At 42.1% G+C, this 22,778-nt stretch overlaps 2 protein-coding genes across 3 annotated transcripts in view; one reads left to right on the forward strand and one right to left on the reverse strand.

The window, feature by feature from the left end:
• The window catches only part of FRY (FRY microtubule binding protein), a gene marked incomplete at both ends in the record, with an annotated part of 292,951 nt that extends 288,101 nt beyond the window's left edge, over positions 1-4,850 (forward strand). For both annotated transcript variants that reach the window (XM_080719965.1, XM_080719966.1), the window contains 2 exons: positions 3,566-3,768; positions 4,592-4,850. In XM_080719965.1, the coding sequence (XP_080576091.1) occupies positions 3,566-3,768; positions 4,592-4,850 (462 nt within the window). The remainder of the gene's footprint in view (positions 1-3,565; positions 3,769-4,591) is intronic.
• Positions 4,851-15,450: 10,600 nt separating this feature from the next.
• On the reverse strand, positions 15,451-22,543 carry ZAR1L (zygote arrest 1 like; the record flags this gene model as incomplete). The annotated part of the gene is given in 5 exon segments (XM_080690165.1): positions 15,451-15,594; positions 18,900-18,974; positions 21,183-21,275; positions 21,779-22,450; positions 22,454-22,543. Coding segments are annotated over 5 exon segments (1,074 nt in total).
• Positions 22,544-22,778: the final 235 nt, after the last annotated feature.

The raw sequence follows: 22,778 nt of genomic DNA on the forward strand, positions 1-22,778 counted from the left end.
GGCAGGCCCAAATCCTCAGGGGACCCTGAGGCTCTTTTCTGAGATAATTTGGCCCTGAAAGGTTTCTGGGATGCCCTCCAGGCATGCTTCCTGTGGTCTCGATACAAAGCATTTGGTTTCTCTTCTGCTCTAAAGGCTTCAGCCAGCAGCTGCTGGGCAGAGCTATCCTTGGTTGCACCCCTACATGCTTTTCTGCTCCTTTGGCAGCCCAGCTGCAGATTTTCCAAATCTTCCTTCTCTGCTTCCCTTTTCACCATAAGTTCTGCCTTCAAACATTCCTTTGGACTCTCATTTGACTGTAAGCAGTTAAAAGTAGCCATGCAGCAGCCTGAATGCTCTCCTGTTTTGAAATCTCCTTTGCCAGATAGCTCAGGCCAGCACTTTTAAGTTCAACCTTCCACAAAGACTCGGGACAAGGACACAATGAAGCCAGATTCTTTGCCACAAGGTAACAAGGATGGTCTGTACTCCAGTTCCCAAGAGAAGTCATATTTCCATCTGAAACCTCCACAGCAAGGACTTCCCCGTCCTTAGAGCATCCCAGGCCTTCTCTAGCCTGCTCCTCCAGACTCCTCCAACCTCCTCCAGTTAACCAGTTCCAAAGTCTCCTCCACATCTTCAGGGATATAATAGTAAGAGTCCCTCCCAGTACCAATTCTTTTTACAAAGAGAAAATGTTAGCTCACAGTTTTGAAGGCTTGAAGTCCAAACAGCATGGCCCAGGTTCTGGCTACATCACTTTACTGCGGGGGAGCGTGTGTGTATCTATGGGAGTGCCTCAGAAAGTCACCAGATTTAAACATGAAAGTCCCACCCTAAAGACCTAATCTTTACACTTCTAAAGACCCCACCTGAGCTGGGTGTGGCTGAGATGGGAGGATCCTGGTTCCCAGACAACCTCAGCTACTTAGTGAGGCCCTTTGCAACTTAGTGAGACCTGTTTCAAAATAAAGAATAAGCTGGGTGTGGTGGTACACTCCTATAATCCCAGTACTTGGGAGGCTGAGCCGGGAGAATTGCAGGTTCCAGGACAGCCTCTGCAAGTAGTAAAACTCATCAAACTAGTGAGACCCTGTTTCCAAATAAGAAACAAAAAATCTGGCTGGGGAGCTGGGCGTGATGGTGCACACACTTGTAATCTCAGCATTTGAGAGGTTGAGACAGGAGGATCATGGTTTGGCGGAGAGCCTCAGCTGCTTAGATCCTTTGCAACTCAGTGAGACCCTGTTTCAAAATAAAGAATATAAAGTAGGGCTAGGAGTGTAGCTCCGAGGTAGAATGCCCCTGGGTTCCATCCCCAGTACTACAAAAACAAACAAACAAACAGGGCTAGGGGGCTAGGGGTGTAGCTCAAAGGTAGAATGCCTCTGAGTTCGATCTCCAGTACTACAATAAATAAACAAACAAATAAATAAATAAATAAGGCTGAGGGTGTAGCTCAAAGGAGGAATGCCCCTTGGTTCCATCCCTAGTACCGCAAAAAATAAAAATAAAGACCCCACCTCTAGATATCATAGTCAGATGAAATTTCCACCCTCTTAATATCATTAACATAAGAATTTGGGGATTAAATTCCTGCTAGGTTCAGGAGGACAAATCATATTAAAAGCTATTAAAAGCATAGCCCTAAACTGGGTGTGGGCATGGTGGCTTACTCCTATAATTCCAGTACTTGGGAGGCTGAGACTAGAGGATTGCAAGCTTTGAGGTGAGACTCAGCAATTTACCAAGACCCTGTTTCAAAATAAAATATAAGCTGGACATGGTGGCCCATTCCTGTAATCCTAGTACTTGGGAAGCAGAGACAGTAGGATCACAGGTTTGTGGCCAGCCTCAGCAACTTAGCAAGGCCCTCTGCAACTTAGACTGTTTCAGAATAAAAAATAAAATTGGGATAGGGATGTAACTCAGAGGCAGAATGCCCCTGGGTTCAATCCTCAGTATCACAAATACATACATACATACATACATACATTAATGGGCTGGGTTTGTGGCTTGGAAGTAGAACACATCTGGGTTCAATCCTCATATATATAGCATAGCATTGCTGGGCATGGTGGCGCATACTTGTAATCCCAGTACTTGGGAGGCTGAGACAGGAGGATCACGGTTCATGTCCAACCTCAGCTACTTAGTGAGGCCCTCCAAAACTTAGTGAGACCTGTTTCAAAATAAAGAATAAAAAGTAGGGCTGGGGGTGTAGCTCGGAGGTAGAATGCCCCTGGGTTCAGTCCCCACTACCACAAAAAATAAACAAACTTTATCAGAGGTATGTATTTATAAGAAAAAACTTAGTATATGTAAGGCTCAGTGCTATCCAAGGTTTCAGGCATCCAGTGTGTGTATATGTGGAGGTAGAGGGAGGAGTCTTAGAAAACATCCCTCTGGGACTTCAGTTAAATGGGGAGAGAGACTAGTAGAAGGGGATTAAGGGTGAGAAGTAGCAGTGGGGGTGGTGGTAAAGGAAGACTGAGGAAGGGAACAGTTCAAACAATGTTGTATTCGTATATGAAGGTATCACTACCAATCTCACTAACCTCAAGGGGAGAGAGGAGAGGGGAGTAGATTGAGATATGGAGGGAAATACTCCAAGTAACGTGTGCATGTACGAATGGTATCACTTTGAATTTCACTATGACGTGTAATTATAATGCATCAATAAAAGTATAAAAAGGAAAAAAAAACAAGAAAAGAAGCCAAGTGTGGTGGCATATGCCTGTAAATCCCAGTACTTGGGAGGCTGAGACAGGAGGATTGTAGGTTATAGACCAGTCTTAGCAATTTACTGAGACCCTTTTTTTTTTTTTTTTTTTTGGTGGTACTGGGGTTCCTGGAAACCCTTCTACCTCCGGGCTACACTCCCAGACCTATTTTATTTTATTTTTTTTAATTTGGAAACAAGGTCTCTTAAGCCAGCGAGGCTGGCTCGAACCTGCGCAATCCTCCCCACCTCCCCTGCGCAATCCTCCCCACCTCCCAAATGCAGGGATTACACGCGTGCGCCACCACGCCCGGCTGAGACCCTATTTTTTTTTTTATGGTACTGGGGTTCCTGGAAGCCTTTCTACCTCAGGGCTACACTCCCAGACCTATTTTATATTTTTATTTGGAAACAGGGTCTCTTAAGCCAGCGAGGCTGGTTTCAACCCTGCGCGATCCTCATGTCTCTGCCTCCCAAGCACGGGTGGGGATTACAAGCGTGCGCCACCATGCCCAGCATGAGACCCTATTTTAAAATAAAAAACAAAATAGGGCTGGGGATCTAGCTCAAGAGATAAACTACCCCTAAATTTAATTGCTAATACCTAGCAACAACAACAACAACAAAAACCCAAAAAGTTTACTTTTTTATATAAGAAAAGCATCCTAGAGGTTGATACAGAAAGTTACTCAATGCTTACAACCCTCTTATCCTTTACACATACTGTGTAGTACAGTGTCATCTGCCAAGATATTAAGCTTGTGCTTAACCATACCCACATGATCAGATTTCTTTCATTTGGGATGTAAAATACAGCCTGCACCTAGATACAGTGGCTTTTTTTTTTTCTTTTCATAATAACAGCTGCTGAACATGTCCAGGGAACTGAGTGATCTGAAAAGAAACCTGAAGGAGGCCACAGCAGCCATCGCCGCAGACCCCCTCTACATAGAGGGAGCGTGGTCCGAGCCCACCTTCACGTCCACGGAAGCAGCCATCCAGTCCATGCTGGAGTGCCTGAAGAACAACGAACTTGGCAAAGCTTTGCGGCAAATCAGGGAATGCAGGTCACTCTACTGTTTCTTTTAGAGATGCACACCTGACGACTTTCTCATGAGTGGGGATAAGCTCACCACAGAAATAATGTCTGTGCATTCTACTGCCCTTCTCAGATCTTCACTTGCAATGCCAGATACCTGGCTTCCAGACCTTACCCATATTGGTGTTTGTTTTCGTCATTCGTTAGCCCTAAAATGTGGAAGCACTTAAGCGTATACCCCTATGTAATTTAAAACAAATATCTGCTGGGCGCGGTGGCGCACGCTTGTTATCCCAGCATTCGGGGGGCTGAGACTGGAGGATCGCGGTTCGCAGACAGCCTCAGCTACTTAGTGAGGCCCTCCGCAGCCTAGAATAAAAAATAAGGCTGGGGGGTGTAGCTCAGAGGCAGAATGCTCCTGAGTTGCATCCCTAGACCCGCAAAAAAATAAATTATAAATAAATAAATAAATAAATAAATAAATAAATAAAACAAATATCTGAGTACACTTGGAGGGTCTTTTCAACCTATATTTTTATATTAATATTGGAATGAGAATGCTGTATAACAAATGAGATTGATGTTTTAAGAGTATCAGATTCCGTTCTAATATTTTTATACTTCTGATATTTTTATCAAAAACAATTAACATCCAACATTCAAAAACTAATTAAAACGATATTTGCCCAACCCTGAATTTACTAAAACCCACAAAATTTTGTATACTTTAGCTTTTTTCAATAAAGCTTTTTTTTTTAACAAGTAATATTCTTACACTAACAAAGCCTCAGAACTTCCCAACTTTGTAATCAATAATGCCTCTAATCTGTGCTGTTCTCTCTTGACTGCAGAAGTCTGTGGCCCAATGACATCTTTGGAAGCAGTTCTGACGATGAGGTGCAAACACTACTGAATATTTATTTCCGTCACCAGACTCTGGGACAGACGGGTACTTATGCACTGGTGGGGTCTAACCAGAGCCTGACCGAAATCTGCACCAAACTGATGGAGCTGAACATGGAGATCCGGGACATGATCCACAGAACCCAGAGTTACCGTGTCCTCACTGCTTTTCTCCCAGACTCCAGCGTTTCTGGCACTAGTCTCTGACAGGAGCCTCCCGTCCCCCAGGGTTTCCAAGCTGGCGGTGCTGCCATGCTGGGGCGACGTCCTTCAGTGTCTTCTCAGCCTTCGCAAGGCTTGGACAGACTGTTCTCCCTCTTGTTACCTGTAGGACTCTTTCTAAAGAGGATGGCAGAACTTCCAATGTGTAGCAATACTCTAAGAACCAAGGGAACATAGGACCTACTGCAACAGATCCCAGCGTCCTGCAGCGTGGCACACGTGTGTTATCCTGTGACAGCAAACAACTCATGACTGAAGAAGTGACTTCCATTGCATACCAAAGCTGAAGACATGGAACAATACCTTCCTTTCTAGGAGAAGTTTTAGATTGGCAAAAGTGCAATGTTTTCTTTACTAGAAAAAAAATTATATTCTAAAACTTGTACATCCGTGCCCTTTATTTTTCCTTGTGTGTGTGTGTGTGTGTGTGTGTGTGTGTGTGTGTGTGTGTGTGTAGGCTGAGAAAAAGACAGGCAGAATGAAGCTGGCCAGTGAACATTTTTAAGATGGTCAAAAGCTGACAGCCTGTGCATTTGAAAAGGGAATTGTAAATGGACTAAATTTTAATGTACACTGTTATTTGAATACAAATGCAATTACTGTATCTAAAAGGAGCTGCTATGGAGTACCATTCTTATGTTACTAGGCTACTGTTTCTGAAGGCCCTGGATCTCTTTGCTCCAAAAAATGATCCAGACAGACCCTTTTTAAGGATCTTGGCTGCTTTTTACTAGAAGGTTGCTTTTATGAACATATTTATACTACAGAAGGATAAGTGTTAATTTTAATTAACTTTGCCATTTTTTAGAGAAAAGTTATTCACATTATAAATTCCAAGTCTTTTCACCTGTCACGCATGCACATTTTAATATCCACTTGGATATCTAGAAGTAGAATCATAAAGTAAAATATGAGTTGTCACTCTGTTTCCTAAGAATGTCATATTTTATTTGTAATATATGTGTAAACGGCCACACTTAAGTTTTCTCCTTAAACTCAATGCTGTCAAGTTTTAGATGTGTGCATGTGAATCTGTTGCACATCAAAAACATATTCAAAGTTTATCTATGTAACTTATTCACTTTGTAAATACATTTAAAGTTTTTGTGATGTAATCTTGATTGATATTCTGTTCAGAACTTTCTTTAGACTAAAAAAAGACAAAATACATGTTGAACTTGGATTTTATTTCTGATTAATGAAAGTGTTTGCCTTTGACACACATTTATAGTTTTGCATGTGGGTACATGTGTAGTATACGAATGGCTTGTTGGGGTTGTGCAGTACATGGCCCTTGGAGCCAGAGGTAAATATAATTGGAAGTGGGTACCCCCAAAAAGGAATGTCACCTTCAACCAGTTCTCTCTGTAATCAACTGAAGAGAAAAATCAGGAAAGAAGGAGGGGCCTAGTTGTCCATAACCTATCACTAGGTTGACATCCTTAAAATTTTGAAAAAAGACTTTATAACAAGCAGGAAAAAGTAGTAGAACTTCTCATGCTATCACTGACACCTCTCTGTTCTTCACCCCACTAGAAAAACAAGGATACAGAGGCACAAAACAATCGAATTTGTACTGTCTTCCTACTCATATTTTACTTGTACAAATATACCTGGCTTGGCTAATATACAACTACTGAATTATTAGTGGTAAGGAGGGAGTCTGACCCAAGTTTAATGTTGTTGTTATCACAGATAACAACTGCTAATGTATTTTAAGAACTTTTCAGATTGTTGTAAACATATTCATTTGATAAGTTATTTTTTTAGCTCAAAGATGATTTGCTGTGATTTGTAGAAAACAAATGATCATGATCACTCTGAAAATACCTCATAAAATACAGGTTTCTGTGGGTGACAATAGCCACCTCTCAGAGTTTTGTTTAAAGCCACACAATAAAGGACTAGTCATGACTGAGTTTATACCATTCCCTCTTATCCAGCAAAGAACCACCATGATGGTTTACTCTTTTGGGGGGAGTGGGGTACTGGTGATTGAACCCAGGGGCATGCTACCTCTGAGATATGCCCTTAGACTTTTTTATGTTTTATTTTGAAACAGGGTCTCATAAAATTTCTGAGACTAGCCTCAAACCTGTGATTCTCCTGTTTTAGCCTCCAAGGTTACAGCTGTACATCACTGTGCCTGGCTGGTTTACTCATTAAAAAAAAAAGAATGTCAGCAGTTTATTGTAACATGGGACATTAGACTCTAGTCATACAAAGTAGAGACGCTTGTAATTTTACTTTAAAAAAAGAAATTTGTTAATGTGAATGAGTTTTTCTGCTTTTCCTCTATTGCTTTGTTGCCTCTCCCTTGAGTAGAAGTGGGAAAATTTGTGTAGGAAAGGAGCCCAGCTGAGCCCAGCAATAACTCAGATCTTCTTGGCTATCATGCCACGCCTACAACATGCATTTTCATTTTATTCCCCAAGGCTACAAAGAGGTTGAAGTACCTAACAGATGTTTCAGTATTAAGATTATTATTAATAATTGGGAGAGGGAAGATACCCAACAGATGTTTCAGTAATAAAAAAGCAAAAAACCTCCATGGTCTAGAGTCAAAACATATTTTTCATCCATTTGCATATAAAGCAATCAAGATAGGCTTTAACTTTGACATAACTTGATTAAAATTATAGTCTCCAAACATGGTGTTTTTGAAAGCGCACCATACAGTTTAGAGGCATGTGAATGCTCTACTTCTCTACCACAGGTGAGAAAGTGAAGACACTGTTGAAGTAGCTGTGATGTAAAGATGCTTGTAACTGTCAGCATTACACAGATGTAGAGAGTCAGGTTTTAATGCTCCTGGTGTCAAGTCTTAACAAACCTTTTCAGTGAATTACACAACTCTAGAAAGAATGCACCATTGCTTACATCCATATCTTACACATGCTTCTAGATATCTGCCTACATGACATAAAATTAGTGTCCCCAGATGAATTTTATGGTATGTTAATTATCTCAATAAAGCTCGTTTTTAAAGTTTTCAATGCATCTTCTTGGGATCAATTCATATTTGAATACATATCAGAGGCTGAGGTGTTTTCTTCACTCGGCAAATGTGTAGCTTGCTCACGCTAAGTCGAGTACTAACATAGGGAGATAGCAGTAATGAAACTGATGTGGTCCCTCTTTTTTTTTTTTTTTCTTTCTTTGCAGTACTAGAGATTGAACCCAGGGGCATTCTACCTCTGACCTGTACCCCACCCCCACCCCATTTTGTATTCTTTATTTTGAAACAGGGTTTAAGTTGCAGAGAGCTTAAGTAGCTGAGGCTGGCTATGAACTTGCAATCCTCCTGTCTCAGCCTCCCAAATACTGGGCTTACAAGTGAGTGTCACCATGCCTAGCTGTGGTCCCTCTTCTGAGTTTATGCTCTTCAGAGGTGGGGAGATGCTTGGCTATCTTATCAGATGGTGATAGGGGTCATGAAAAATGACAAAGCCAGGACAGAAAGGAACCAGAGCACAGTGCTATTTTGGGAAGGCTGCCAGAGAAGGCCCTTCAAGAAGGCAAAGCTATGCATAAATGAGGCTCCCTCCAACAAGAACATTTTGGGAAAATGGTGTTGCAGCAGGGAAAAACAAGTACAAAGATCCCATGGCAAGAGCAGGATCTTGTGTTGAAAGAAGTCAGCAGTCCAAGTGAAATGAGTGAAGAATGTTCAGAGAGGCAGAGGGCACTGTGAACCACAGGAAGGACACGGCCCCTTACTAGGCAAGATGGGAGGCTGTTAGATGTTTGGAGGCAGAGCAGTGACATGTGTGTGTTACTGGGGGAAGAACCCAGGGGCTTTTTTTTTTTTTTTTACCTCCAGGCTATACTCACAGACCTATTGTATACTTTATATGGAAAGAGGGTCTAAGTTGCCAAGAGCCTAAGTAGCTGAGGCTGGCTTCGAACCTGTGCGATCATGCTGTCTCTGCCTCCCAAACGCTGGGATTACAAGCATGTGCCACCACGCCCAGCACCAGTGACATATTTTGATCTATGATTTATAATGATCACTTTGCTTGGGATAATAAAGTCTAGAGTTGGTGGTAGTTACACATTATTAAGTATATATAATGCCACTAAATTACACACTTTAAAATTGTAAATTTCGCCGGGCGTGATGGCGCACGCTTGTAATCCCCGCACTTGGGAGGCAGAGACAGGAGGATTGCACAGGTTCAAAGCCAGCCGTGCTGGCGTAAGAGACCCTGTTTCCAAAAATAAAATAGGTCTGGGAGTATAGCCTGGAGATAGAAGGGCTTCCAGGAACCCCAGTACCACCAAAAAAAAAAAAAAAAAGTAAATTTCATATTTATTTGAAGGAGTACTGAGGATTGAACCCAGGGGCATTCTACATCCAAATTATACCTCTAGTCCTTTTTATTTTTTATATTGAAACAGCATCTTGTGAGGTTACTGAGAGTCTTGCTAATGTAACAGTTTAGGATGTTACTGTGGGTTCTTGTTCTTAGCTAGTTTAGAAAAAATAGCCAGAACTGCATGGCTACAAGCTTAAGCAAAGTTTGATAATTACAAGTAGAAAGTGGAGACAGAGCAATCAAAGTACTAGGTCAGAGGGATCCAGTTGAGTGCCTTGAAATTAAGACACTAAAGTCTTTAAACACATAACTTCTTTTTAATAAGAATTCTTTATTTTCTTTTTCTTTTTCTGCTTAGCCAAAAGTCCTATTTTCCCACCAAAAGCAGGTGTAGGCCTGCCAGTTATCTCTGCTGTGGAAGACTTTCTGTTAACCTTCTTTGTTCATCCTCACAGGGACAGACAGGTCTGACATCACTGATCAAAATGTGTTACTTGGTTAGCAAGGTCAGGGGGCTACATGGTAGAAGCCTGCTTTGTCTTTAGCTTTATTAAGTTTAAAGCATATACTGTCCACATGTGTTCTTGGTGAGTTCTCAGTTTTTCCTTAACTCTGTCTGCTAGAAGTTACTTCTGTTGAAAACTTGATTTATAATAAAAGAAAGACACAAGAATATAATCTTTTATTTATTTATTTTTGGTGGTACTGGGGTTCCTGGAAGCCCTTCTACCTCAGGGCTACACTTCCAGACCTATTTTATATTTTTATTTGGAAACAGGGTCTCTTAAGCCAGTGAGGCTGGCTTCGAACCTGCACGATCCTCCTATCTTCGCCTCTTAAGCGCGGGGATTACAAGCGTGCGCCACCATGCCCAGCAAGAATATAATCTTTTCGCTTGTAATCACCACGCTTGGGAGGCAGAGACAGGAGGATTGCGCAGGTTTGAAGCCAGCCGCGCGCGCTGGCTTAGGAGACCCTGTTTCCAAATATAAAATGTAAAAATAGGTCTGGGAGTGTAGCCCGGAGGTAGAAGGGCTTCCAGGAACCCCAGTACCACCAAAAAAAAAAAAAAAAAAAGAATATAATCTTTTAAAGTATAGAGGTTGGCTCTATCGCTTAATTGGCTAAAGCATCTGTCTCGTAAAGTATAGAGGTTTAGGGCTATATCTACTTTGTGTTATTAGTAATTAATATTGGGTTAATATAGCTTGCTTTTTCATCTTTTAACTTTAGTCTAAACTATTGTGAGAGTCTATATAATTCTTTTTCTAAGTGTAAGTGTCAGTGATTTAACATTCAGTGTTCAGGCAGGCTAAAAAGCCAACTTTTAGCTGACCAAGGTCAACCTTGGCTTCAGCTCTTGGCTGACAGTTTAGAGATGGAGAAAAGTATTTTTACTATTCTGCCTAAATATTAAAGCTCATTCTTATTAGCAATTAATACTTCTCATATTAGCAATCAATAGATTCAATCCCCATCAACTATATTGCTGAGGTTGGTCTCAGACCTATAATTTTCGTATCTCCTAAGACTCCCAAGTACTGACTGGTATAGCCACCATGCCTGGCTCATGTTATATATTTTGCCACAAAAACATATGTATACATTCATATATATACATATATTGTGTATACAAACATGTATGTGTGTGTGTGTATGTATGTACTGGGGATTTGTGTGTGTGTGTGTGTATGTGTGGGTCTGGGGATGGAATCCAGGGGCATTCGACCTCAGAGTTACAACCCCTGCCCTAAAGCCAGGCATGGTGGCATTACAAGCCGGCTTTAGGGCAGGGCTTGTAATCCCTGCGCTTGGGAGGCTGAAACAGGAGGATGGGGCAGGTTCGAAGCCAGCCTCAGCTACTTAGTGAGACCCTGTTTCCAAATAAAATATAAAATAGGTCTGGGAGTATAGCCCGGAAGTAGAAAGCCTCTGGGTTCCACCCCCAATACTACCAAAAAAAAAAAAAAAAAACCTGCCCTATTTTTTATTTTTTTTATTTTGAGACAGGTTCTCACTAAGTTGTGGAGGGCCTTACTACGTAGCTGAGGCTGTCCACGAACTGTGATCCTCCGGTCTCAGCCTCCCAAATGCTGGGATTGCAAGCATGCGCCACCACACCCAGCTTAATTTTTTATTCATTTTGAAACAGGTTCTAAGTTGCAGAGGGCTCACTAAGTAGCTAATGCTAGTCTCAAACCCAAGATCCTCCTGTCTTAGCCTCCCAAGTACTGGGATTACAAGTATTCACTACCAGGTCCAGCCTAAAAAATAATTTATTCATATGTAGTACCAAGGGCACTCTATCTCCAAGCTAGACCCATAGCCCATTTTATTTTTGTTTTGAAATAGGGTCTTACTAGGTTGTCCAGTGCCCCACTACATTGCTGAGGCTAGTCTCAAACCTGTGATCTTCAAGTACTGATATTACAAATGTGTGCCACCACACGGGGCTGGTTCAAGTGATTCTAATCCACTTATAAAACAGACACCTGCTTTCCTGGTCCTCAAACTTAAGAATCACCCCAAGGTGGTTGCCAAAAGTGCAGAGTCCCTCAGGTTGACCCCTCTAGAGACCAATTTGGTAAATCCAGAGCAGGGTTTCCCAAATTGGCATTTTGTGTGTGAGTCTGGGGATGGAACCCAGGGACATTCAATGTCCGAGCTACATCCTTTGCCCTTTTTTTATTCTTTACTTTTGAAACAAGTTCTATGTTGCAGAGAGCCTCACTTAGTAGCTGAGGCTATCCTCTAGTCAGCCTCCCGAATGCTGGGATTACAAGCGTGTACCACCATGCCCAGCCAAACTGGCACTTTAATCACTTTGAAAGACACTGAGGTGGAAGAAACTGATTACACAGCAAGCTACTGTCTTCTCCAGCAGGCCCCGAGTTATTTTCCACATCGGATGTTCTGCTATGATTCTTCCCCAACCTGTCCCTGGTGTTTTGTCTGTTTCATATTCGAGGTCACAGGAAGTGCGTGGCCAGAATCCAGTGCTTTGCACAGGCTAGGTTTCCTGGCAGATGCTTCCTTCTCTGTCACCATCTCCTCTTTGCCCAGATCCTGCTTTTAACAGCAAATTCGTATTCTGATATTGTATGCTGACTTTAGAGTCCAAGAACTGAAGCCATCAGCCATGGCTGTGAAATTCCAGGGAAAGCAGGAGGAAATTCTTCTTTGCTTCCTCCACTATTTTTTAATGTTTCTCTCCTTACTTCTATTTCAAACAACCCAGAGACTTTAAAATGCATGCCACCAGGCTGTTCTAGACATCCTCCGCTCAACACCAGCACTACTGTCCACCACAAAGTTTTTTTGTTTGTTTGGTACTGGGTTGAAATCCAGGGGCATTGAGCTCCACCTCCGGCCCTATTTTATTATCTTATTTTGAAACAGGTTCTAAATTGTGGAGGTCCTCATTAAGTAGCTGGGGCTGGCCAAGAATTTGCAATCCTCCTGTCTTGGCCTCCCAAGTACTGGGATTACAAGCATGTGTCAGCATGCCTGGCTAGGAGGCTTATTAAAAAATAAAAAAAGTCCCCAATTCTAATAATTTTCCTGCCATGGTGAATAACCTGTGGACCTCACCTGTCCTCACTCATGAAACCCTATGCCTATTTAGACATTTGCAAGAGATGCCTTCCCCTTCTCTCCTGCTCAGCTGGCTAAACGCCAAGCCTGGTTCAACCTAAGAGCTCCCCTTTCACACCTGAACCATAAGGCTGAGGTGGAGAATGCCATCAAGGCTGCTGGCAGCTCCAGCAAACATCAAATGGTCCCTAATTTCTAAATGAGCTAACACTATTGGACAACCTTAAAAACACAGTTATAGCTCCCTGATCATGTTAATTTTGCTATATCTGAGAATCATTTCACACATGATCCTCCTGCCTTAGCTTCCCACCCAGTAAGCAATTCTCATACTTATCACCAAAAGTATAAAATTGTCTATGTAGCCCTGTGCTCTAAGCATTCCATGCTTTTACAATAAAGGAGTGTCACTGCTTCCCCCAAGACCTACTCACTCCGCGCAGATCTGGGACCCCTCTTTCCAGGCTGTGCTCCTGCCTGCATCCCCCCTCCCTGCTGTGCCACCAACTTCTCTGGACTGGATGAGTCCCATCAACATGCCCACATCCTCAGCACCTCCCCTTCCTCCAAATGGCCTTCAGCAGTTTCTCTGCTTTCTAACAGCAAAAGTATTACTTGTATTCACTTTCTCAGCTTTAACTTGGCGTCTATTTCCACCATTCCACTGAAACTTCTCTTTTCAGTATCAGCAGTCGCCTCCACATTACTAAATCCAACCCCCAAGTTTGTCTGCTGTGTGATTTAACTCAATTGACTCCCGCTTTCTTGAAACACTGTTTATCTTCACTTTCATCACACCATTCTCTTCTGTGCTTCTTGACACATTTATTTATGTATATACTTTTCATATACTTTTATTGGTGCATTATAGTCTCACATTATGTAAATCATAGCAACAGTGACATCCACGTACATAGAGCATTTGGTGGGCTTTCCCAGCTTCCTCTCCACTCCCTCCCTCCCCACACAGGATATTGAGATTGGCTTTGGTATTCTCACATGTACATAATGTCAATGGAAGCTGAGCCGAGAGTGGTGGTGCATGCTTGTAATCCCAGCATTTGGGAGGCCAAGACAGGAAGAATATGGTTCGCAGCCAGTCTCAGCTACTGAGTGAGGCTCTCAGCAATTTAGTGAGACCCTGTTTCCAAATAAAGTATAAAATAGGTCTGGGAGTATAGCCCGGAGATGGAAAAGCCCCTGGGTTCCATACCCAGTACCACAAAAAAAAAAAAAAAAAAAAAAATCAAAACAACACGATCCCTCTGTGAGCTATGGTAGCACATGCCTATAATCCCAGTATTTAGGAGGCTAAGACAGAAAGACCACAGGTTTGAGACCAGCCTGGGCAGCAGGGAGAGGCCTTGTCCCAAAATAATAAAAAGGAATGAGGGAGTAGTTCAGTGGGTAAACTCACTACCACTGGGTTTGATCACCAGCGCGCGCACACACACACACACACACACACACACACGGAAAAATAAAATAAAAACCTGTGACCCAAGCCTGTTTTCTGCTCCACAGGAGCCTCAGGGAGGCCCCTGCCCTAGAACATGCTATGTAGGAGTCACATCCCCTCAGGGCCTTTGCTCTTCTTGTGTCACACCATCTCCTCCAGGCTCCCTCATCCTGCAGGTCTTAGTTCTCTGGTCACCTCTTCCCAGCCACTCAACAAGGTGTATTCTATCATTGTGTCATATTTTCTTCATACCACTTATCACCATCTGGATTTGAGAGAAAATATAAATCCAGTAGGAAGCACAGAACAAGACCTACTCTACTTGGGTTCAAATCCTGGCTCTACCCCATGACCTCTCTGTGCCTTCATCGCCACCTATGAAAAAGGTATAATAACTTCTATTTTTGGGGGGTACTGCAGATTGAATCCAGAGGTGTTTTACCTGAGCCACACCCTAGCACTATTTTTAAATTTTGAGCCAGGCGTGGTGGCGCACGCTTGTAATCCCCGCGCTTGGGAGGCAGAGATAGGAGGATCGCACAGGTTCGAAGCCAGCTCCGCGCTGGCTTAGGAGATCCTGTTTCCAAATTAAAATATAAAAATAGGTCTGGGAGTGTAGCCTGGAGGTAGAAGGGCTTCCAGGAACCCCAGTACCACCAAAAAAAAAAAAAAAAATTGAAATAATCTCGCTAAGTTGCTGAGGGCTTTGCTAAATTGCTGAGGCTAGTCTGAACCTGCAATCCTCTTATCTTAGCCTCTCAAGTACTGTGATTACAGGCATGAACCACCACCCTCAGCTCATATTCCCACTTAATATGATGCTGTGATGAGTTATAACCCTGCCAGGTACACTATAATGATTGATATTTGGGAGCAAAGACCTTACCCGCTTGATTATCTCTACATTCTCAGTGCTTAAAACACTCAGATTATAAATTTGTCAAGTAAATAACTATTTTTCCCTTTTCACTGTTCCCTTAACTGACAATCTCTACCATTTCCCAGTATTATGTTTATGTTTTTACCCTAGGATCACCAATTAATATGTCTCAATGGTCTATTTCATATGCATTTATTCTATTCACATTATATAATTGTTAAACAAGCTACAAAAAATACAAAAGCCTCGTCAATTTTTCAAATGCCAAGTCAGAGCCAAGTTGCAGAAAAGATAGTACCATGAGTTATAAGAGTTCACAAGCCACACTGCCTGTCATATGATGGATTTAAAGCTGTAAATATTGCCACAGGAGAATTTCTTGTCTTTGCAACGACCACACAGTTCCTGTCGATGAGGCCTCCTTAGATCAATGTGTCTTTTCTTTTGAGGACAGGAACAACGAGACTTTGAACAGGTCTTTAGAAAAGAAGGAATGGTTTGGTCACTAAATGATCAGTGTTTTACGTGTAACCCCCAAATCAAAATACTTTCCCCTACTACCCTAATCTTTCTTAAAAGGACAGAAAGAACTACTATCAATCGAAATTTTCAATACTCAGCAAAAATCTCAAAAATAAAACCAAAACCAGGCATGGTGGCACATATCTGTAATCTCAGCAACTGAGAGGCTGAGACAGAGGGATTACAGATTGGAGACCAGATTGGAAACTTCAGCAATATAGCAAGACAGTAAAAATAATAAAAAATAAAAATAAAAAATAGGACTAGGGCTATAGCTCAGAGAGAATGTCCTAGGTTCAATTCCCAGTGTACAAAAAAAAAAAATTCCAGACAAAATAGAATTGATCACCTTCAGACCTGTACTACAGAATATATTAAAATGTGTTCTCAATTTGTAATAGCCAAAATATGGAACCAACCCAGGTCTCCATCAACAGATGAATGGATTGCAAAAAATGGAGAACACACAATGGAATTCTACTCAGCCATAAAAAAGAACAAAATCATATCATTTGCAAGAAGATGGAAAGTCCTGTGTAAAATTATGAATATGGCATGGTTACCCTGGACAATCATTGGTGGGAGGGGGGAAGGGAAAACAGGGGCGGGGTGGGAGAGGGCACCAAGTATAATTTAAATGTATACCACTTTTGTTCGATAAAGAAAAAAACTAAAAAAATAAAATGTGTTCTACAAGTGAAATAAAAGTGATCTGAAGCCAGGCATGGTGGTGCACACTTGTAATCCCAGTGCTTGGAAGGCTGAGACAGGAGGATCGCACAGGGTCGAAGCCAGCCTCAGCTACTTAGTGAGGCTCTCAGCAACTTAGTGAGACCCTGTTTTCAAATAAAATATAAAATAAGTCTGGGACTGTAGCCTAGAAGTAGAAGGCCCCTGGGTTCCATCCCTAGTACCAAAAAGAAAAAAAAAGTTATCTGAGATATAAAAATATACCAAAGGATCCAGGGACAACTGAAAGGATAGATATATTGTTAGTTAATGAATACTGATCTTATAAAATATCTCAAATTTTTAAATATGGTTAAAATTACAGCATAGCAGCACACAGACTAGGATGAAGTGATATGGGATTAGTCTACTAGTCATTGCATTGTTAGAAGAGGTATTTAGATTTTAAGTCAAGAGGTCATGCTGTAATCTCAATGGCAACCACCAGAAGAACATTAAAGAATAACTACCAAGATAACCCATTAGAAAGTGGAATTAAAGTCGGTGTGGTGGCGCACGCTTGTAATCCCAGCATTCAGGAGGCTGAGACTGGTGGATCATAGGTTTGTGGACAGCCTCAGCTACTTAGTGAGGCCCTGTTTCAAAATAAAAAGAATAAAAAATAGGGCAGGGGGTGTAGCTCAGAGGTCGAATGCCCCTGGATTCCATCCTCAGACCCGCAAAAAAAAAAAAAAGAATTAAAAATCAACTCAAGTGATCATAGGTATAGATAAATAGGTATAGATGTATATATCTTGCTATATATATAATATACAATATAATATATATATATATATATATATATAGTGTGTGTGTGTGTGTGTGTGTGTGTGTGTGTGTGTGTGTGTGGTGGTACTGGGGTTCCTGGAAGCCCTCTACCTCCGGGCTACACTCCTAGACCTATTTTTTTATACTTTTTTATTTTTGGAAACAGGGTCTCTTAAGCCAGCACAGCTGGCTTCGAACCTGCGCGATCCTCCCGTCTCCGCCTCCCAAGCATTGGGGATTACAAGTGTGCGCCACCACGCCCGGTGTTAGTAAGAAATATATTTAAGGCCAATTTTGTGTGCGTGTGTGTGTGTGTGTGTGTGTGTGTGCGTGTGTGTGTGTGTGTGTGTGTGTGTGTGCACGCGCGCACACACATACGTGGTATTGGAAATTGAACCCAGAAGCATTCTAAATTTAAGCTACACCCCCAGCCCTATTTTATTTCTATTTTGAAACAGGGTCTCACTAGGTAAATGAGAGTCTACTTACTGAGACTATCCTTAAACCTATGCTCCTCCTGTCTCAGCCTCCCAAGTATTGGGATTTCAAGAAAGAGCAACCACACCCACCTTAAACCCAATGTAATAAGAATTTCAGACTAGAAAATCTGAGAAGTCATTTATAAACTAATTTTATAAATCATTTATTTTAAATTATAGTGAAGAATTACAAGCAAAAACTATCGAGTTTAAAAAGTTTGAGCTTGCCGGGTGTGGTGGTGCACACTTGTAATGCCCGCGCTTGAGAGACGGAGACAGGAGGATCGCGCAGGTTAAGAGACCCTGTTTCCAAATTAAAAATATGTGTGTGTGTGTGTGTGTGTGTGTGTGTGTGTGTGTGTGTGTGTGTGTCTGGGAGTGTAGCCTGGAGGTAGAAGGGTTTCCAGGAATCCCAGTGCAACCAAAAAAGTTTGAGCTGGGTATACAGCTCAGTAGTAGAGTACTTGCTTGGCATGAACAAAGCCCTGAGTTTTACCCATACCACCATAAACAAAAAAATTTCTTTGTCTGTAATCCCAGTACTTGAGAGGCTGAGATAGGAGGATCATAGGTTCTGGGACAGCCTCAGCAATGTAGTAAGACTCTCAGCAGCCTAGTGATATCCTGTTTCAAAATAAATAAAAAGGGCTATACCACCAAAACAAACAAAAACTTTTCCTGCTTACAAAAATTATATCATAGTTTTCTGAAAAGCTTAGAGACAGGTTTCTTTTTGGTTGTTTTAGATTACCCCCCCACACACACAAACTAAAAAGGACTTAATAGGAAGTCAAGATCTCATCTAATTTTGTGACTTTCTAGACATTGGAAGACACCATGGAATCCAATCACAGACCTAACACTAACACTCTGGACTTCAGCAAGTTATCTCATCTTATTGAATTTAACTTTCTGATCTACAAAATGGGAGTAACACCTATTACAAAGGTTAAATTAAAGAAAACAATGTTTCCAAAACACTTATCCCAAAGTTTATCACATAGTAAAGCTTATTACATTCAATGATTATATTCAACAACACACAGGCTCTCAGGAAAAACATACACCTTACATAAACATGCTGCATAAGGCAACTTACTAGTGAGTCTTCCCTATCCTTCTCTTCAAAACAGCAAATTAAAATGCCCAATCATACAATTTCAAAACTATAAAAACCTAACATGCTTATGCCAACATCCAATTCTATCAAACCCTAACACTGTCATACAGGCTTCATGTTGATTAGAATATTATAAACACAATGAAAGTGTTCCATGTGCTTACCTGACATTGGATGGCTTCTACTTTATACGGGTTAAAACTCTTCTGGCATTTGCAACAGAGTTGTTTGAAATAAACCTAAAAATAAATTGGTATTTTTAATACAAGCTGATACATGTATATATCTTCTAAACTTCAAGTTCCTGATTTAAGTAATTAATTTCCTTACCTGTATTTTGCTGTTATCCAACCTCTACCCTTGAGTTTTTAGTTTTTAGTTGTTATTTATGTGGTACTGGGGACTGAACCAAGAAGGGCTTCTACCTCTGAGCTTCATCCCCAGTTTTTTTTTTTTTTTTAACAAAATCTCCCTAAGTTACTGAGGGCCTTACTAAATTGCAGAGAATGACCTTAAACCTGCAATCCTCCTGTCTCGGCCTCCCAAGTTCTAGGATTACAGGCATGCATCATCACACTCAGCAACCCTTGAGGTACTAAGCTCTACTAGTGCTATCAGTTACCCATTCGTAGTCTATGAACCTGATTTTCCTTATTTGTAAAATTAGGATAATACTGTTTTTTCTGTAGCTCTAACACCCAGTAAAGTACACAAAGAACCATAACGGGTATTCAATAATGAAAAGTAGCTCTGATTATGGTTTTATTCACTGTATGGGTCAAACTCCGTCCTTTTGTCCTACACTAATCTCCCTGACACGTCATCTTTTCCAGTATTTCCCTACTTGAACTTTAAATCATTTGTGGTTACCCATTAGCGCCATGTGCTTTCTGGGCTTCGTGCATTTTCCTGTGCGTTTTCTCCCTGCTTTACTTGGTAAATTCTTCCTTATTTGTCCTTTTAGGTTCTTTTGGACATCATAACACTGTTCCTCAGACAGGTTAACCATCCCCCTCCTGTGTAATTTCTGTGCCATCTCTTTGCTATGGGTGTTACTATATGTGTATCACCAAATTTAAGGGTGAGTTCTCTGTCTTGTTCTTTGTATCCTAGCGCCTTGGAATATCTGAGGTAAATCCATCCTTTTGTTTTTCCTTTTGGAATGAGAAAGGAAGTGATTTTAACTTAGTTTTAAATCTATTCCCCTCCTGAGTCTAGTTCAGTACTAGTCTGAAAGTCTTCATTCACATCATAACACTCTTCTTTGCCCTCTCCCTTCACAGTCTTTCAGCCAGATGGCTGTATCTGAACATTCAACACAAACTCAAAAGCTTTTAGAAGTTAACAAAATAGGCCAGGAGCAGTGGTGCATGCCTATAATTCCAGGTCTTCAGGAGGCTGAAGCAGTAGGCTCACAAGTTCTAGGTCAGCCTGGGCAACTTAATGAGAAACCGTCTCAAAAAAAAGAAGGTCTGGGGATGTAGTTCAGCTGATGCCCTTGGTTCAATCCTCAGTACCACAAAAAGTAACAAATAAATAGGGCTGGAGATGCAGCTCAGAGGTAGAACACCCTGGGTTCAATCCTAGTATGAAGGAAGGAAAGATGGAAGGGAAGGAGGGAGGAAGAAGGGAGACAGATGTTAATGAAACAGTATCTATGTAGACTCTACAAAATGAAATACACAGGCCAAGCAAGAGGCAGAAGCAGCACAGCTGTAGCCTACTGTTCTCATTCTGAAGTGAAGGTCCATGATGACTGGTGTAGTTGCTCATGAGGATCTTGGAATGCGGAACTAAATGTGAAGTCTTTATCTTAATATGTGTCAATTAACTCAAATAGGGAGACACAGTTGGTCTTTGCCTAACTTAACTTTTACAAGTCATTTCTCTTATCGCGCCACCTTGTGGAAAAACAGTAGAAATTTTCTCAGGCTAAGGGCCACACCTGTTCAAAATACACCAACTAGAAAACAGAGTCCCAGTGTAGATAGAGCAAGAGTTCATTACCAAACCACATACAACACCAGAATGTGGGTCAAACTGAGGTGGAGTGGGGCGAGGCAGTGCACAACTAGAATCCGAATCCCAGTACTTGGGAGGCCTAGACAGGAGAATGGAAGGTTCAAAGCCAGTCTCAGCAACTGAGTGAGACCCTATTTCAAAATACAAAGTAAAAAGGACTGGAGATGTAGCTTAGAGGTAGAAGGCTTCTGCGTTCAATCCTCAGTACCAAAAAGTAAATAGAGAAAGAAAACCAGGGTGGGTGAACTGACCAATTCAGTGTGGTTGAAACAATCCCTGAGCACTTGGCACATGCCTGGCACTGCTGAGGCCAAGGTGAACGAGACAGGGTGGTGATGGTCATGCTCCAAAGAAAACCTTCCCTCCACTAAAAACCTAATGTGCCCACCCCATTTTCCTCTTACATCCCATTCACTTTCACGAACCTTATTAGTTCCAGGAATGCACCACACGTAAGCACTCTCCCATCTGGTCTTACACTCTTTACAGTGAAAGTAGCCATATTTTGGTTCCAAAAACTGAAAATAAAAGGGAGAGAGATCTCTTATTATCTGGGGGTGTCCACAGGTTTTTCCTGATTGCTTGATGTAAGGAATAGAAATTAACCTCACTTATATCTGCTTTCAGTTCTGTAATTTAGTTTCTCGTCTCTCTTCAGGATTTCTCTGGGGTTCCTGCAGCTGCTCATACTTTCCCAATGCCTTTCCTCAATGCCACCAGCACAATCTCCCAAAACAAAACCTGACTTCCTATTTCACAGACTGGCAGCTCCTTATCTCATTTCCTAACTGCAACGGTCCCCAGACTTTTGGTTTTCAGAGACTTAATAGGCTTGGTGGGAGTCCTGTTTTACCAAAAAAGAACTTGCATAACTTATAATTCATGGACAATAGGTTTTTTTCAGAACGCCCTCATCAAATAAATAGAGGAAGTGAGAGAAGACTTTGCTCTTACTGCCCCAGACATGGTGAGAGAACAGAGAGGGCTGAGGAGGACTCGAAAGAGGGAAGGGCAAGTCCACCTGAAAGCTGGCCTTCCAGAGCAGATGGGTAGTGTCTCTCTGTACCTGTTTGCTCTTCCTTTCCAGAGGAGCTGCGGCATCTTCATCCCTCAACTCCTCAGATTGCTGTAGCTCCTCCTGCCTGCCATGCTCTGATTTTGGCGTGGATGGCAGCTGTGGGCTGGCCTCTGAAGGACCTGAGAGTGCCTCGTTTTTCCCATCCTCCCCATTCTTCTGCAGCTGGATCAAGCCCTTGTGGCTGGCCACTGGTGAACAGCCTCCCCAGGCTGCGGTAGGTTCCCTGTGGCCAGTGCTGTTCCAGGCGGAGCAGCTGCGCAGGGTTCGAGGCCCCAGCGAGCACTGCACAGACTTGTCCACCCGCGGGCTCACCTGCACACCCACATCCCTGGTGTTGGCCTTGCACAGCCGCACGCTCAGGTTGGGGTTCATCTGGGCTAGAATGGCCTTAAGCTGTGCCCTTTTATAAGCGTTCACACAGTAGTCAGGGGCATTTGCCGGCACCAGCAGCCCTGGCCTGGCCAAGAAAGTAGGGGGACCCACGTTTTGCCTCCAGTCAGGCTGTTGGTGCCCCAAGAGTTCAGGCTGGCCCAAAGTCAGTGTGTTTCCATAGCCCTGGTGTAAGCCATAGGGGAGGCGGAAAAAGCGCTCCATCTGCTCACCAGGGGCGCAGGCTCAAATTCTCCCGGCCTCCCTCTGCCTTCCACCTTCTTCCGCCCCTTCTTTCTCCTGACCAAGTGGGTTCAGGTTCATCTCTGGCCTCTCCATTTATTTCAGAATCTAACAGAAGCTGCTGCCTATTACCCAAATTAAAGGAGGGAAGACCTACCTGCCTTCACAAACCCAATTGCCAATTCATTCCTAGTTGGTGTTCTCTACCCTCTTCAATTTGCCATTCCTGAACCTTTTTTTAAAGCTGTTTTTCATTTCTGACTTGTTCACACACATGCTTTAATGAGCAACTTCATTCATTTATTCCTCTAGTGGCCATTTTATAGATCCC

This window comes from Muscardinus avellanarius, assembly GCF_963383645.1.
Source record: "Muscardinus avellanarius genome assembly, chromosome: 2".
Classification (NCBI taxonomy): Eukaryota; Metazoa; Chordata; class Mammalia; order Rodentia; family Gliridae; genus Muscardinus; species Muscardinus avellanarius.